The 17,761-nt window shown below is 43.1% G+C and overlaps 1 protein-coding gene across 2 annotated transcripts in view; it reads right to left on the minus strand.

Annotated features, from left to right (window-relative positions):
* ERN1 (endoplasmic reticulum to nucleus signaling 1) overlaps positions 1-15,729 on the minus strand; it is a 617,499-nt gene extending 601,770 nt beyond the window's left edge. For both annotated transcript variants that reach the window (XM_085617236.1, XM_085617235.1), the window contains exon 1: positions 15,540-15,729. In XM_085617236.1, the coding sequence (XP_085473362.1) occupies positions 15,540-15,599 (60 nt within the window). In that variant the 5' untranslated portion in view covers positions 15,600-15,729. The remainder of the gene's footprint in view (positions 1-15,539) is intronic.
* Positions 15,730-17,761: the final 2,032 nt, after the last annotated feature.

The raw sequence follows: 17,761 nt of genomic DNA on the forward strand, positions 1-17,761 counted from the left end.
CAGTCCTCTACAATGCTCTCCCCTAACATGATCTTAGTTGCACTCACCACCTCCAATCTCCAATTCCTCCTTCCACCTTACCCCCAAACCATGCAGCATCGCATGGTCAATCGCTAATAACACCACTCTCCACGAAAACCCTTCACACACCTCCGATAAGTCAGTTCTATAGTACTTATACTCTCTGGTCTGGATCTACGGCCTAAAAACAGATTTACCCATGATGCAGGCAGACATCTAGAACCTACTACAGAGGGGCCGATTCCGATCTTGGTGGGAAAGCCCTCCGTCCGAGTCGGATCCGGAGGGTTTTCCGACCGAGCGAGAACGATGCAGCCGTATGCTGACCGACTCGGCTCGCTCTGACTCCCATTGAAGTCAATGGGAGCCGTTCGTACTACGCATACACGGGCTGCCATTGACTGAATAAGTACGTTGCGAACAGGGGCGCCCCTGTAGTGTGTATGCGTTGGTGCCATCCGCACCGTACATGCATGTGTCAGGGGGACCCTTGTGGCCTCCCATGTGACCTATTCGTAAGGCTACGGGTGAAGAGGGTCCGACGCAGACCCCCGAAGTCCGCTTCCAGGTGCGTTTACGTGTCGAAGGCTCCAACTCGATCGGGCTGTCCGAATCTTGCATCGTACTGGCTCGGTCGGAAATGTCCTACATTGCACGGCACAGTTTGCTTACGGACGAGACGTACGGAGCGGGTCGGACCCGGAAACGAGTCGGTCGGCGATTTTGCGTTTCTTGCATCATACTTGCTCACTCGTAAAGCTGTACGAGTCAGTCGGGAAACACACGTACAGCCTGTACTATTCCTGGCCGGATCGCGTTTGGAGCCCTTCCGAGCGAGATCGGAATCGGCCCCAGAATATCTCTAAACTGGAACACAATAGCATGAAATCAAAAAAAGCATTACGGGACCCAGAACACACATCCTCAACGCCCCATTACCAACAGCCCTTCCAACACCAGGACCCCTACACCTACATGGAGCTGTAAACCAAATCTAGACCTCTCCTGCCGACCCAATATATTGGTTAGTCACTTATCTAGTAACTAAATCCTCTCCCTCCTCGCATCCTATAACCAACCACCTATCAAGCACCCTATGCTCACCTGGAAAGACAATCATCACTCACCCACATAGTATTCCCCATCTCATATTAAGAAACTCTACTAAATCCGACCAGTCATATCCTAACAACTACACCCCTATCTCCAATATCTCCAATATCTCAACTCTGGCCAAGCTCCTGAAAAAATGTGTGCATCAACAACTTTGTAATCACAGAGCAATTCCAACTCCTCGACCCACACCAATCTGGTTTCAGGCCCGGTCACAGTCCCGAAATTGCCCTGGTCCATATCGTCAACGATGCGCTGAGACTTCTCAACCAGAATGAATCCCGACTATTTATTCTGTTTGATGATTCCACTGCGTTTGACACCGTTAAACATGAGAACCTTTTGAACCTCCTAGAATGCAGGATGGTTCTCTCCGGTACAGTGTAAAAATGGATCTCCTCATTCTTACGTAACCGATTTCAAAGAGTTATGCTCTATCCATCCAGATGCCAGTCACGATTAGCCCACCTCAAGGCTGTTCACTCTCCCCCACCCTGTTCAACCTTCTCATGGAACCCCTGACTGAAATCCTCCAACTCTCCAACATATCATACCATATGAAAACCGATGATACTCAACTCTACCTGAAAATTGTCTCTCCAAAAGTAATCAGCATCCCCAATGACAAAAAGTCAACACTGGCTGACTCGTAACCACCTCAAACTAAATGCCCTCAAAACTGGATTCCTCTTAATCTCTCCACCGAACCACATCCTAGCATAAAAGAATAGCTGACTCATCCAACAGTTTTGAAGTGTACCCCACACATCATAACCTCAGCAAAATCACTGGGAACAATACTGGTCAATCACCTTCCTATGCAGGATCACAAAAGCACTGCCACCAAAGACACCAACTACCAAATGCAAGCACTAGGAAATTAAAACCTTTCATTCCATCTGTGGCTCTCAAGACTGCTGTTCAAGAGCTAGTGATCTTCAAACTAGACTACAGTAGAGCTACCCTCGTGGGTCTACCAAACGCAAAAGTGGCAGCTCTGAAGTTAACCTTTAACACAGCAGCTAGACTCATCGCAGGCTCAAAAAAGAAAATTTTTGATCGCATCACCCTAGACCCCAAAGCGCTGAACTGGCTATCCTACGAGGCAAAGATCCATATAAAAATGTCTTGCTTTTCACCACACCACTCCAACCTACCTGACCAAGAAACTCGTCCTATCAGGCCAGAATAGAACTTTGAGAAGCACAGGCTCCCTACTACAAAAGCACCACAAATAAAAAAGAAAAAGAAAAACATACAAGAGTTCCTTCTCCGGAATCGCTCCCAAAATTTGGAACTCACTTACTTCTGAGACTAGACCCAACCCCTTCAACTCTCTTCATACAAAGAGTGAAACCACTATTAATTAACAGATTCCTTCCGCAATGCAGGTGCAACCGTTTACAGACCTTTAGCTTCCATGGCCCGCCCTTCCACAAGTCTATTTGGTCCCACTACATACCCTTCGTTTATTTTCTATGATGACCCTCCACATATTATTTCATGACTATTCCGAACCTAGGCTCTAGGATTGTCAACCTACACCCTTATACTCACTTTGTTGTTCTCCCGCAATAGTATACTCTTATCCCTTCACCTTGCCTGACGTACAGTGTTCTGATTCCCGAAAAGGTTGCTTATCACCATTATTTTTTTTACCCTCCCCAATGTACAGCGCTCTGATACCAGAGAGGGTCATGTTTGCGCTATATAAAACTCACTAAATAAATAAGCGCTGCCTTGTCTGTTATTATGTGGGGCAGCATTGTAGAGATACATGCGTACAGAGAATTTTAGGGAAAACTCATTGGCAGATGGAAGCTAGATAGCCCCGAGGACAGGTGGGACACAATTCCAGAACAGAGGATCCAGAGTGGAATGAGTGGAAAAAGGGAGATGCACAAGGGAGCTTGGGCACAGAGAAAAGGTGGTGGTTAGATCTAGATATCATGTAGTACATACAGTTGGCACGTGGGAACAGTTCATGCACTGTCTTGAAAACTAGCGCAAACTTGTTTAAGTGGACTGTGGAGCAGGTAGATAATCGTCATCTTGCCCATCGGTGATCTCCATGAAACTGACAGAAGTATTAGTTTTAACTAAATGTAAACACGGCAATCAATTGTGGATTTGTTTGTTTATAATTCACACTCCGGCTTTAGTAATAGGTTGCAATGCAATATTTAACATGGTTGCGTGGCTGGCTGCTTGGGTTATGATGGGCGTTTTTTTTAGGGTCTTATACACTGCAGATTTCATATGTTTATTTTGCACTCTTATGTAAATTGGCAGCGGGTTGTCTGTATATATGCTAGATATTTCTTTATACATTGCATAGGTTTGTAATGTGATATCAAAAGGATAGTTCTCGCTTTAATGTTTTATGGCTGCTCTCTCTTTTTCTTGCCTGTTCACCTTTAAGTATGACTTGTTCGGCACCGTTTTGCGCTGTGCAATAATAAAACAAACATAATACCATTGGATACACATACATCCAATACTATTTTTGTACGAACCGATTCGCCAGAAGAGAAATTTTGCAAGTTAACTAGTGACTAGAGGAATAAGTCGGAATTCCCCAGAGCACACTGGCTGGTTTTCTCAAATTAGAGTGCAACTGCTGAAGAACTTCGACTGTGGTCACATTGAAAAAACTGACTAACTCTCGACATGTGGGAGCATTTAGGTAATTGTTGCTTCGCAAGGACTCAAAATGTCTACATAACTGCAAGTTGACATTTCTGTAGAACCTCTTAAGAAGGCACACAGCCGAGACGCTTTGGGGACACCAGGTTATTTTTCTATTGGTATTGTGGGCTACAGGTGAATTTATCAATTGTTAAACATTTGCCATGTAGGTACAGTAGTGGTAAGCGCTGCCAAAGAGCAGATTCATTGGAGCGAGCAGGCTTCAAGCACGCAGCAGAGAGCCGAAGGGTAACGAGAGGGAGAAACGTCCATAGCCAGAAGGTGGCCTTTACAGGTGCAGGGTGGAACTTCACTGAAGGCTTTAAATAAGGGCACAACTAACATCCACCTAACGTGCAGAACACATTACCAAGAAATGGTTGAAAGAGAAGGATGAAGAGAGAGTGTGAATTTAGCGGATACTCAGCACATAAAGCAGCACTTGGGTGGCAAATATTAAATACAGACAATGGTGCAAAAAGGTGGAGCTGTTTGTTTATGCGTGCAATGGTGAATGGGCAAAGCTTTTTCTGGTCAGGTATGTTCTTACAGAGTAAAGTTTCTGCGTGCGGTGGGAATACGCATTCAATCAGGGCTGTTGAAGTCACTGAACTGCTGAGAAATGCTTTACGTGTCCATTTGCAGCTTTGGATTTTCCTTCTATCTTTCTCAGCACCAGCTGCTCTCAAGATCCACAGTGTAATGTACTCAAGACATACAGAAAGTGTCCCATTTGATGCCCTTTTGGGATTGTTCCTCCTCTTTCACAGTCTGCTTGCTGGGGTAAAAGAGGGAGGAGAGTTAGCGACAGTCTAGCATGACCGGTGCTGCGGTTATCAGTACCCCATTCTTTGTGGCCAGTGACTGCCTTCCAGCCCTAAATGCTCCATTTCATCCACTGTTACCCTCCAGTGGTTACTCCTGCCCAGCTTTTACCCTTATTGTGGACTGTGCTGCGTTACCAGTGCTCTATGCTCATACCTTGTCCAAGCGTGCTGCAATTATACCTGGCCCACATACCCTCTGTCATGAACTGTGCTGCAATACGAAATGCTCCAGTTTTAGGTCTCACATATCGGAGAGCACAAGTTGTCTGGTTGTAAAAGACCTATTGTGAAATTAGCGGACTTACAGCCTGTGCGTTGCTAGCGATTGGATGGGTTTAGCACTTTCATTTGATTGCTTCATATTCAATAGCTTGCCTTTTTCTCCTAGTTTTTATCCCTCCCCTAGAGAACATGCACTTTACAATCTTTTTAACTGGCTGACCTGTAGCCTTCCACCACTCACATTTAGAGAACTACTTTGTTCCTTAGCATTAAGCACTCTATGAGGGTAAATGTATTTCCTAAGTCTGCCCATTGTGTTCAGCTTTTGCCCCTCACATACCCACCTCCTCATGAAGTGTTGCTCTCCACCACTCCAAGAAGATCTGTAAAAGAACATCAACAGGGATACTGTTGCTGGGGTATGGATGAAGAGCCGACTTTAAGAGTGGTTTTATAAAGCATTCTGCATATTACATGAAAGCACAAACTTTGACAGACAAAGGCTGATATGGCACTGTGGGCAGGATCCTCTGATGCACTCACTCAGCTGACGTCTGAAGCAGAGGGTGTACTTAGCATGACAATTCTCCTGAGGTCAATAAATCTACTCCCTGGCCTACTATTGAAGACTAAATGGATTAAGTCCTGTGGAAAGAAAATGTGGTCTTGGCAAGTGTTCCCTTTACATTCGGACACTTCCTCATTCTTTTTAAATTCTGCTTGAAGTTTCAAGAGTACTATAGAACAAACTCCCTCGTAACACACACACTAATATATTACCTACTGGCGGTCGCCAGTAGGTAGTTATAGTTAGGACCACGTTTCCATAGGAAATCCGCAACATTCTATTTTGAATAACTTTGGCGCCGGTCGACGAATCCTTGCGAATTTTTCAAAATAGGTGGGGCGCTACGCTCCGCTCCTACCCTGAAAGTCTCGGGGGGATTCGTGAAGCGGGGGCTGAGATAAAAGGGGGGTCCCAAAACGCGTTTTTCCCATGCATTTTTCCATAGGACCTTTAGACACAGCTACAGCCCGAACGGCTGAACAGAATTACTTGAAATTTGGCAGAGAGGTAGTCCTCAGGTCAAGGAAGTGCCTTTTGTAGGTTTGGTGTAAATCTGTTCAGTAGATTCTGAGAAAATAGCCTTTAAATCAATATATATATCTGAGCCAGCTTACGGTGCGCTTACGGTGCGGTTAGCGTACGCGTACGGTGGCGTGCGCGAGCGTGATTTTGATTGGCTCTTAGCTCTTAGTAAACATTCGAATCGGTCGAAACCAGGAAGCGGCGGCCGCCATTTTCTCTCTCGCTCCCTGAGTTGGGCAGCAAAAACGAACCCCAAAAATGTGTAAAGAGGCAGTTTCATGAGATCCTAACCACCCAGCATTGATACAGGGGTCCCCAAACCACCCCCAAGCCCCAAAAAAAAAATTTTTTTTTTTTCGGAAAATCGCCGATTACGCTTACCGTACGCGTACGGTAAAAATTTATAAAAAAAAAAATTATCCACATTCTCCCCACCCCGTGTGCAAATGGTGCCCGAAGGGCACCATTTGTGCACGGCATATTCCAGCTATGAATTTAACAAAGAATACATTTCACAAAGATGCGCATAATATGTCCCCCATGTGCGCACGGTGCGCGAAGCGCATCGTGCGTACATGGCCCATCCCGCTTAACGTGGGCACGCGGTGCGTGACCACCGTGCGTGCACGGCACTTACTGCTTAAAGCGCTTAAAGCGCACCGTGCGAGCACGGAACGAACTGCGTTAACTGGGCGCGCACGCCATGAATGGCGTAAAGTAACTTAGCATTTAAAAAAACGTACAAATTCACTGAAAAAACCATAGGTTTCACACACGTTATAGTTAGGAATTAGCATTTAAAAAACCTTGCAAATTCACTGAAAAAACCATAGGTTTCACACATGTTATAGTTAGCTGTACATTTCACTCGTAAAAAACCAATGAAATTCCCGCGTTATAGTTAGTGCAGGCAACTATAACTCACGCGACCGCAATCTTCTGCTGATGACATATGTGTCTTTATGAAAAAAAAATATTTGTAATATATGTATAGCTAAAATTTAATGGAAGAAGACATGGGCAAATAAGTGTCGAAATACAGTATTAGCATCAGCAGAGGATTGCGGTCGCGTGAGTTATAGTTGCCTGCACTAACTATAACGCGGGAATTTCATTGGTTTTTTACGAGTGAAATGTACAGCTAACTATAACATGTGTGAAACCTATGGTTTTTTCAGTGAATATATATATATATACACACACACACATACATACACACATACGCACGCTCATCACAATGAAAGTACCATATATGTATGTATATATAAACTGTTGTGTCATTGTGACGCATGCACAATTTTATGTGATGGCACATGTGAGCGAATCCATCATCAGGCATTCAAATGTCTTCAAAATAACACGAAAGCGTCACCACACCTTTTATTTTGCTTTCATGTTTTTGTTCTTTTTACCATGCTTCACAGCATTGTTTCTCAATGTTGTATACCATTGCCAAAAGGCACTGTCAAAGTTAATAGATCCCAAAGGCAAGATCTATTAATTGTTCTTGATCAAATGTTTCTTTCTTCTCTGGCAACTACTAGTGCTGCAGTTAGCACTGCCCCTCATGGCACAGAGGCTTTAATCCAAGTTATTGCTCTTGCCCGTTCAGCAGCCTTTGACATGCAGTACGAGGAGGAACAAAGCCCCATTCCATAGAAATGTATGTCTTTCCAGGTTCAAGGTGGTTTGCTTCCTTCCCAAAACATAACAAGCATTGGCATAGCCAATAGGTCTCGCTTTTGGGACCTTATAAGTATTTAGTTATGCAGCACAATATCCTTGGTGCAACAACATTAACTGTTGCATGGTTAAACACTTATAAGGTCCCAAGGGCGAGACCTATTGGCTATGCGGCGTGCTCACACTGCTCACTTCTCACTAGTGGATAAGTTACGGCATGACATCATGCCAGGTGAGCGTTGTAGGTGAAGGGAAATCCTTTAAAGAGAGTTATTTTCTCTCTGGATTACCTTCTCTTTTTGAAACTCGGGAGCAACACTGTCCTGGTGTCACCAGGGCTCTAAGTGGAAGTTTTTTCAATATTATAGACAAGCCATAGTTGCTGCTTATTTATCTAATGTAACTAACAACCATTGACAAAGCCAATAGTCCTGACTTGTAGGTATGATCTTACTTGTTGTATGATAGATCTAGATGCAATGACAGAAACAACAAAATACAAGTCGGGCGGCACACTATGCTAAGCACAGGTTTTTTAGTTTAAGTGGTTTTAAGCCACGCCCTTAATTACATTGGCCATGCCCCTTTGAGAGACCTTCCAGTTTTTTCATCCCACTTAAAGCCCCGAGTACGCGCTATATAAAAACGCATAAATAAATACTACCCAAGCTTGCTACATGCCTGGAAAGCGCTTCAGAGATTTCTCAAGGGTTATAAACGCTTTACCGTGCCACATGCCAAGCCACATAGGTGTCAATGCTGCCCTAGCAGATATCACCATAAACGCAAGTTGAAGACCGAGCAGAGATGCTCTTGTAATTTTCTGGACAGGGAAATGTATCCTTTCAGTAGTAATTTGTTTTAAATTGCCGTTCACTTCGTAATACCAACTATTGGGCACTCTCATGACCTTAATAAGGCCATCAGGGTAGTCGCAAGACTTTTCACTCTGCACGCAAGCCTTAGTCGCTACTTTATTTTGGTAGCCACACATCGTCTTTTCTTTCAAGTTTAAACATTGGTTGAACGAAATCACTGGAAGGGACGTCGACGACCAGCCGCTATCCGGTATGTGCCACTTGTCACATCAGGAGGACCTCCGTGGGGCGTGGTTAATAGAGGACATATATGTTTTTCCGTTGTCAGTGGGGGATGCTAAGCTTCTGCCTTTTACATCATTTTAAGAGCGACGTGTGGTGCGGGAATTTTCCAGAGGTGTCTTGGTCGGTCTACTTTTGCGAGGTCTAAAATCACTTGCAGGCTACAGGATAGAGGAAGAGGTATGGGTACGGGGCAAAAAAAAAAAAAAAAAACGTTACTGTGTACAGTCAGTGGAGAAGGAAAGGACAATTGAAAGGGGGGGGAATAATATGCGGCGAGGGGACAGCCCAGCTGGGTGAGGGCAACAGAGGAAAAGCAGAAAGGGGAAATGGTGCTCAGGAAATATATCAGCGAAGTTGATGAAGGTAGTAGAAGAATGGGAGGAGAAAACAAGCGTGCGCTGAAGCTGACGAGTAGGTAGGGGAGGGCATTCACACGCGCAATCAAAGAAGCCAAATGTCAGCTGTGCACCGATGCATGAAGCTAACGAGAAGGGAGTCGGAGAAGGGAGGGGGTAGGGGAGGGCATTCACGCGAGCGATCAAAGAAGCCAAATGCCAGTTGTGCACGTCGCGCGTGCTCTTGTGCGCGTAATAGCAAGCTGGTGGCCGGCAAGGTAGCACTTTTAAAAGCAGCTACTAAATGTCTCGCCAGAGCAGCGCATGCGCTGGCTCAGGCGAGAACTAAAAAAAGAGCGAGAGAGAGCGAAAGCGAGCGAGAGAGAGAGAGAGAGAGAAAGCGAGCGAACTGGCCAGAATAGTATAGGTTAACTCGGAACATGCCAAAATGTTCAGTGGTGCTGTACAGGATTCCATATTCTCAATCCTTACATGAAACTTTTAGGGATTGAGATGACGTCAGATGCCAACCTCCACAAGCATGCAGATGCTGTACCTGTACAACTCCTACATCAAGGAAACACAGTTCACCTATATTTTTGCTCACTGCTTTCTTTTTATAGAAAACATCTGCTATGTATACACTGGCAGCAGCATCCCAATCACTCCATCAGTAATTTGGAATTTACATAAGGCAGACAAATTACTTTGCCTATTTCTGATCTCTCTATCCTAAGCAATATCCTTCCTACTTTATTAACCCTGCTAGAATTTTGTAACATGAAGTTCAGCGCTTACGTTTTGTGAAGAATAATAAGCTTCATGACCTGGTTCAATCTGGGTATCGTCCCCTTCATGGGAAAGAAACCCCCTTACCGCTATTTAAAGACAACCTTCGCTTGACCGTGGATCAAGATGGTCTTGATTCTTCACTATCTTTGTACAGCCTTTGACACAAACTCTCATGAAATTCTCTGCTGCTGGTTGTTCCAACTTGGCATTTAAGAACCAGCACTCTGCTGGTGGAAGTCTTTCAGGAGAAACCAATTTCAGGCCACCCGCCAAACTCTCACTTAATCACCAAGGCTACATGATACCACTATATGTGCCTACTTGACACTCTGATCAGGTTATTTGGCTTTCCCATATGGCCTATGCCAATGACACCCAAAGTATGTATGTATTTAGTGACAATGCTGACCAATTTCGAACAAAATTCTGCAACTGCAGGAGTGCAACAGCATCCTGAATGAGAGCAGAGTCTTTGAAACACAACAGTGGCAACACCGAGGTCTTGATCTTTTAGGATGATCCTTCCATCTGGACCTATGCCTGGTGGCGGTCGCTAAAGACTTTGGAGCCAATCCAGCACAAAACATGGGCGATATTTTTGGATCTCATTATCTTTTAAGGAACAAGTCAGTTCCAACTGCAACTCGGGGAGACCTCATCAAGTTCTGCAGGGAGCACCATCATTTTGTGTTACGCTACTGGCTCCACCAACTGAAAAAATGAAAACCTCTCCTTTCAACATGGCTTCTGATTGGCTTATAGGTCTTACTCATTTACCAAACTATCTTTGAAAATGCCATTTTTCCAGACCTACCTGTATTTCTCTGGTGTCTTTGAAAATGGAGCTTCAAAGAAGAAGCAATCCTCACTTTTGGGACCAGAAACTTTTACATCATCCCAGTCTTAAGGATCAGCAGTGTTTTCTACTGGAGACAGAATTAAGTTAAAAGTTGCCTGCCACATCAAATAGCCCTACACCTTTACAAATATGTTTATCTAGGAAGTATCCTTAGCATCTCTAGGGGATCTCAAGGCCGTAGAATCCCTCCATTCTCAACACCTCAGTCATTTAATTTCTAGACCAGGTGTCTCCAACCAGTCGCTCACAGATACCCTCAGAGTAGCTCACAGTCTCAAGTTCATTATATATTTACATTATTATCTTCAGGCTGTAGATAGCAGGCCCAATAATGAAGAGTGCTTAAGTCCCATTTTTTACCCAGGGCACAGCCGTGAAGAACTGAAGCACTGAGTCTTAAATAAATGCCCTTGTCAACTCAATACTGGGTGAGAACAAAATTATGCTTCTAAGTGCTTTTAAATGGGAGAAAATTAAAATGAAGAGTTAACTTTTCATTTTAATTTTCTCCCATTCCAAAGTATCCCATTTAGAAACAGCAGACCTCTTGCTCCAAATGGCCAGAAGACACTGTGTCATAACTGACAAAAAAATGGGGAAAATGTGAGGTGAAGAAAATGTTTCTATAGACATTGTCATTGTTTTTCTCAACTGTCAATTAAGCCAATTAAGTCTCAACATTTTTGGAAGCATGTTTTTTCCACTTTAAAATTCCTCTCATTTAAACAAATGGCTTTGTTTTTCTGTTATAAATATGGCACATTATCTACACGCCACTGGGTGCAAGATGGCTTCTATTTGTAGATGCACCACCTTTAAACGAGAGAAAATGTAAATTATGAGATTAATGAAATCCACACAAAGCTATTTTTTAAGTTTAATTTTCTCCCATTTCAAAGTGTTCCATTTACACACAGCAAGAATCTTGCTCCCAGTGGCTGGGAGACACAGTATATATATATAAAAAACACTGGGATATCCTCAAGTCAGATGGGGTGGTTGGCAATCTGGTTCCTGACAGGCCCAGTATCACCTACAGGAGGGACAAAAACATCAGGGACATAGTAGTCAGAAATGATATCACTGACCGCACCACTAACACTGGCCATGGCCTCATGGGATTTTTCCCATGTGGCCATTGTAAAGCCTGTAGAAATAGCACATTCAAAGACAAACTGACATATGGTGGGGTGTCTAAGAAAATAACGCAATTTCTCACATGCAGTACCTGTTTTGTGATTTATGCTATTGAGTGTACGTGCAGACTCTGGTACATAGGGAGTACCACATGTCCCGCCAAAAAGAGGGTGATGGAGCATCTGAGGGCCATTACCAATAATGACCCCAAATACCCTGTTGCTCGTCACTTTTTCTCCAAACATGGTTCCAACATTAACGACATGAGTTACTGTATTTTGGAACATATACCTAGAAATCCCAGAGGTGGGGACAGAACTCTCCACCTCAGACAACGGGAATCTAGATATATTATTGATTTTCAAACAAAGAGCCCAGGTGGATTGAACATGGATGAGGAAATGTCAATCCACCTTAAATAGGAAGACATCTTATTTTCATTGATATATTTCAACTGCTCCTTTTCCCCTCCAGCATACCGTGTTCTTATGCCCTCCATTGTACAGCTAATTTTAGTTGTTTTGTCTTTTAACCGTCTCTTTTTCGATGTGTAAGCTATGTTATGCAATATTTCTTAAATTGTGTCTATCTTATGAGCCATGTTATTCGTTGCACTGACATGTTCATTTTCTGTATTATTTACAGGAGAGAAGGAAGGAGCCCTTCACTTTGACTCACCGGCACGGGCATCCTACCCTTTTACTCCATGACTTCACTCTTCACTTGCTCATCACTTCATTCCCCTTCACCGACGGTCCTCGTCTAAGCACATATGCACGCTCATTGGCGAAAGATAAGTCCTATTGATCTAGTTATCACATCCACTGTTTTGTTAAACTATAGAGCCTTACTATTTCAGTATTTAGTTTGTTTTTCGTTTATCTACATTGTACTTTAACAGTATTAGGTGGTTGCCGGGGCATTTGCCCGGAGATCTTTATATGACCCCCGTTTACAGCTCACGCATTTTTCGTGTTAGTAATTGGGTGCATCATCGTCATGGTTACCATCCTTTCTCGCTTTACCACCCGTAATTTTTCTTGGTTCCAGCAGTGCAGCCACGTGGATGTTCCACACTTGTGTAGACACGCCACATTGCACAGTGATTTACCTTTTAAACTGTGGATTACGGTTCTATTCAGAGTATGCAATGTTTCCACATGTACCCACACTGGTTTACACCACTCCAAGATGGCCGCTGCTTTGGCTCCAACTTTATGTGATGACAATGCTATCTATATGCTTCCTTAGGACTGTGGGGTAACATATTGACACAGTTTTTCTGTAACTACCCGCAATATTTCTTTGATCTAGCAGTGCAGCCACTAGGACGTTCCGCACTTGTATAGACACGCCACATTGCATTTTTGATTTACCTGTTTTACTTTACATTATGTATTTACTCAGATCTTGCAATGTTTCCACCTGTACCATTACTGGTTTATACCACTCCAAGATGGCCGCTGCTTTGGCTCTTATTTTTATCCATTGTGATGACAGTGCAATTTCTATGCTTTATTAGGACTGTTGGGTAACACTTTTTCACACGTGATCAAGGCTTGTCGCCGAAACGCGTAGTGTGATTAAACTCTTGGATTATTCACTTCGTTGATTTACCTGTTATTTACTGAGAGCGCACGAGTATTCATTTCATTGTGTGTGGACATTATCCTTACCGGCGTGCTCCGCTGGCGTGTGCGCCACCTCTCTAGGGTCCCAGCAGTTCCAGAAGGAGCTTTTTCGATTTGTGGATATATATATATATATAAAAAATACAGCCATTTTTATAAGTAGGACAAATTTCAGATGATAAAAATGTTCCATATTATGAACACTTTTCTATACTTTAAATTTCTCTCATTTAAATTTTTTTTTGTATTTTCAAGTTCACATGATCACAGACAGGATGATTAACTCTCATTGATTGAAGGGTGGTTTGACCTCTATGCCCTTCAACAAAGCTCCCCCCCCCCCCCCCGAAAGTAAGCATCCGAGAACCCTGTCTCGAGGTCAGTGAGGTGCATCAGATAGGTCTCATGGAGTTCACCTCATGCCTTCCTGCTCCCAAAAAACACCAGGCATTAGGTAATCATAATGCTGGTTCCACCATGGATGTCTCGTATATAACACATTCAGAATGGCTTGGTAATCTTATGAAGTATTACACAGCTAGTTGAGTAAACAACAAACCTAATTTCCATGTGGCTTGCTTTCAGTTATATCAGGCCAGAAGGAGGCAACAGAACATACATGTTCAGCACCAGCAGATAAAGAAATAAAAGGCATGAACAAAATCACTATTGAAATGTATTTTGAGGATCAGCCCATCTGTAATTTAATTTCAACGTGTAGGCCTAAAAATCGAATGTTTAGACAATTCAACCTTATGAGTAGCAAAATAAGTCATTTAAAGGTTGCATATAAAAATTATAAGTATGGACAGCTAGGCAGGTTTACTACCAAAATAGTTTCTGTAAGCAAATGTAGATATTATTGTTTGGAGTTCATCATGTATAAGTGTTGCTTTTAAAGGCTTGTTTATTCTAAACCAAGACTCAATGAAGGAAACTACTTTCAACGAAGGAACACAAAGAATACAAAACCCATTGTATTTGGTTATAAGGCACATCATGAAAGGGCAGCACCGACTCTCAATTTAGGTCAGCAACCATTGTAGTGTTCTGACACTACATTATAGTAAGAAATGGATATCGGAAAGGAATACCTATTGATGATAGACACACAGGATCAGTTTTCAAAATTCTTTCCACGAGGCAATTGAATATAGAAAACTAAAACAGGATACACATGTGCACAGATTAAATAGTTATCTATGCAATGACACATACATGTATTTAATTTTAAAAAATAAAAAAAGAAGAAGAGGTTCAACTGGCATACCGAAAAGCTATAAATAAAATAAAAATCAAGTGTCTTCTCAACTGAAAGCAACCGAGTCCATTACAAAAAACTGATGCAGAGGCACAGGAGATTTAAACGTAGGTAGTGGTTATGGGTCTGCCACAACTTGCATTTAGGCGAATAGGCGAAAAATACATGACAAAAACGTAGTATGTCTGGGAAGGCTAAGCGCACGTTACGCACATAAGTGGTGCACTGTAAGTTAACAATCTTGAGTCCACGAGGGGGCTTCTAAAGTCAATAAACCGAAAACCATTAGCAAAACAATATTAAAAGTTGCTTTACAGCGCTTAAAAAGTCAAAACGCGAGTTCTGATAGTGGGGCTGAAAACAGTGGCAGCTGGAATTGCTATGGTAATGTAATCGCGTAAGTAAGGTATTTGGCACAAAGGTATGGTGACTGGGAGCCACGTTCATCTCAGAGGTGTAGTGCTGGGGAGTAAATGGCACATATATGGTAAGACGGTCATGGCAGAGGGATGAATGAAGAGGATGGAAGGGCTGGATACACCTTCGAACTTCGCTAGATAAAGCAGCAGTCATAGGTATCCTGCGGGGAATGAGGAAAGGGGATCCGGTGGTAGGCGTGATCCAAACAGAGGCTTAGTCCTCTGGTCTGAGGTAAAAAAATATATATACATTGCATCCGGCGTAGCTACTTTACCGGCTACTCACTTGAGCTCTGGGAACCTATCTCTGCCCCACGCAACCAACACACTGGCCTCTCTCTGGATCCTAAGCACTCACCCACAACAGGATCAGCAGGCAGCCCAGTAAAAGCCTCTGGATGCGCAATACTCCCTCCATTGCTACTGCCTCCGCTCCTCAATGTGCTGCGCGGGGCCGACAGACTGTCTGAGTTATCTCCTCTAAACTCCAGACCTGGAACGTTTCTGCCATCACTGCAGACCAATGTGTGCTGTCTGCCGCTTCCGGCAGGAGGCCTAGCATGTAGACGTCACCTAAACCCCGCCTAACCTCCCGCCCTATCCATCTTTCCAATGACGGTTTGGGCGTCAAAACGAAAGAAGGACTAGTGAACGACCTCTTGCGTCCAACTTCTTATCTATCTTAAACAAACATTTACAATGCAGTCCGTCTCGCGTTTGCGAAAGTTGAAGGTACTGGCGTTGTAATAACATTTTTGTTAGGAACAGCAGCACAGCCCCGTCACATCCGAGTGTCACTGTTAATGAAGGGTGTTTGTGAGGTTATTGTGATACGAACATCGGAGAGATGCTTTGATGAGCACGAACGAAGGTGCTCGAGAACGGTATATGGCGTCAATAGCGGGGGAAGTTGGGACGGCGGTGACTGCAGTAGGAAATGTCTGTGCTTATCTCGGTCCTATGATACTCGAGGTGGCGCACAGCTACACACACCTTTCACGGGGGGCTCGAGGCAGTAGGAGCACCGCGCCAGCCAGAATTTAGGAAATTAAGAGAAGGGTTTAAGGTTTGAACAGTGCTACTGTGTCAGCATTCTTCAGCGGTAAAAATTACCAAAAAATTTGCAAGAAAAATGATTAATATCGACATGAAAATATTAAATGCTGCTAGCACAGCCCCAGTAGAAGTATTAGAGACGTTTGTACTTTGGATGACTTGGAGCGAACTTTTGATATTTATTTTCGGTGGAAAAGATGATAAAAAAAAGCGTGTGGATTTCATAGTGCCTCCTCTGATGTACAAAAACGCGGAGGCAGAAACTGTTCTCAGCAGTCCAGCTGGTCACTACCTGGCTGGGATCGTGCTGTAGAAGGGCCAGATTATCGGAACAAATAAAACCGGTACAGTTCGTGGACATAGAAGTAGGACTAAAGTTCGCAGCAACCATCGACATAAATGTAGGACTTTTTGACAGCTGTCATAGACGTAGAAAAAGGACTGCAACTACATAATTTTTCACAAACACAGATGCATGCAAACTGCAAGCCACAGGTTTAGAACCTTATAGTGTTTTTTCCCCCTCAACCTTTCATTATGCTAAGGTTGCTAACAAGGGCTTATTTGGATAACAATACATTCTTATTGTATAGACGACCCCAAGCACTGTGTTATGTTTTAAACCCTGAATGTGTGGGGGCAGATTTTCTAACGCACTGCACCATATTTGCTTCACAAAAGTGAAGCAAACCCAACAGCACGATTTGTCTTGGATTTTTACTATACAACATACATCCTGATTTGCATTTGAAAGTTGCCATAAGGTAAAATAGGGCTAAACGCTACTTTTCATCAAAGGGGGCGTCCATGGGGGTTCCTATGCAACCATCCATGGATTTTTATGTTAATTATGGTAATGTCTAGTGGGAAAACAATTTCTTTCTCAAAGCATAGTATTTTGAACTGGAAGGGGCACCCTTCCATTACAAAACCTATGCTTGACATGCACACACTTGCACTATAGGGAAAAGGTGTGTACACTGGTGCAAGGCAAAGCTAGATCTCGGAGGAGATGGCACTGTTGTACTATCTCCATTTTATGCAATGTAGCAACTTTGGTTACTGCGCGAAAACTCAGCAAATCTGCCCCCTTTTTTCTCCAGGCTAGACAATCTTAACATATAATGATGGGCAGCAGTATGGGTGATATCTGACTCCTACACCTTGTAGCCCACATCCTATGTAATATTTTCTAAGCACTGATTTACATGTTTGTATACTTAATAGTCTATATTAAAAAAAAAAATTTTTATTTGATTCAGACCTCATCTCAAATATATAATTATTATTTTGTTTTTTTACAAAAAATAATATTTATGCTTTTGAACTTTCTTTCAAAGTACGTTGTAGACATGGTAATTTAAATTTTACAAATACATAATCTGTGGTTATTAATGGTCTATATAATATGCAGGGCCACAGGAATTATGTGGCAGGGAGCACTAAATGATGTGGCAGGGTTGACTAAATGATGTAGCAAGAAAGCCAAATTGGGTGGCACGTTTGTAGCATTCCTTGAATTGA

This window comes from Triturus cristatus, chromosome 7 (genome assembly GCF_964204655.1).
Source record: "Triturus cristatus chromosome 7, aTriCri1.1, whole genome shotgun sequence".
Classification (NCBI taxonomy): Eukaryota; Metazoa; Chordata; class Amphibia; order Caudata; family Salamandridae; genus Triturus; species Triturus cristatus.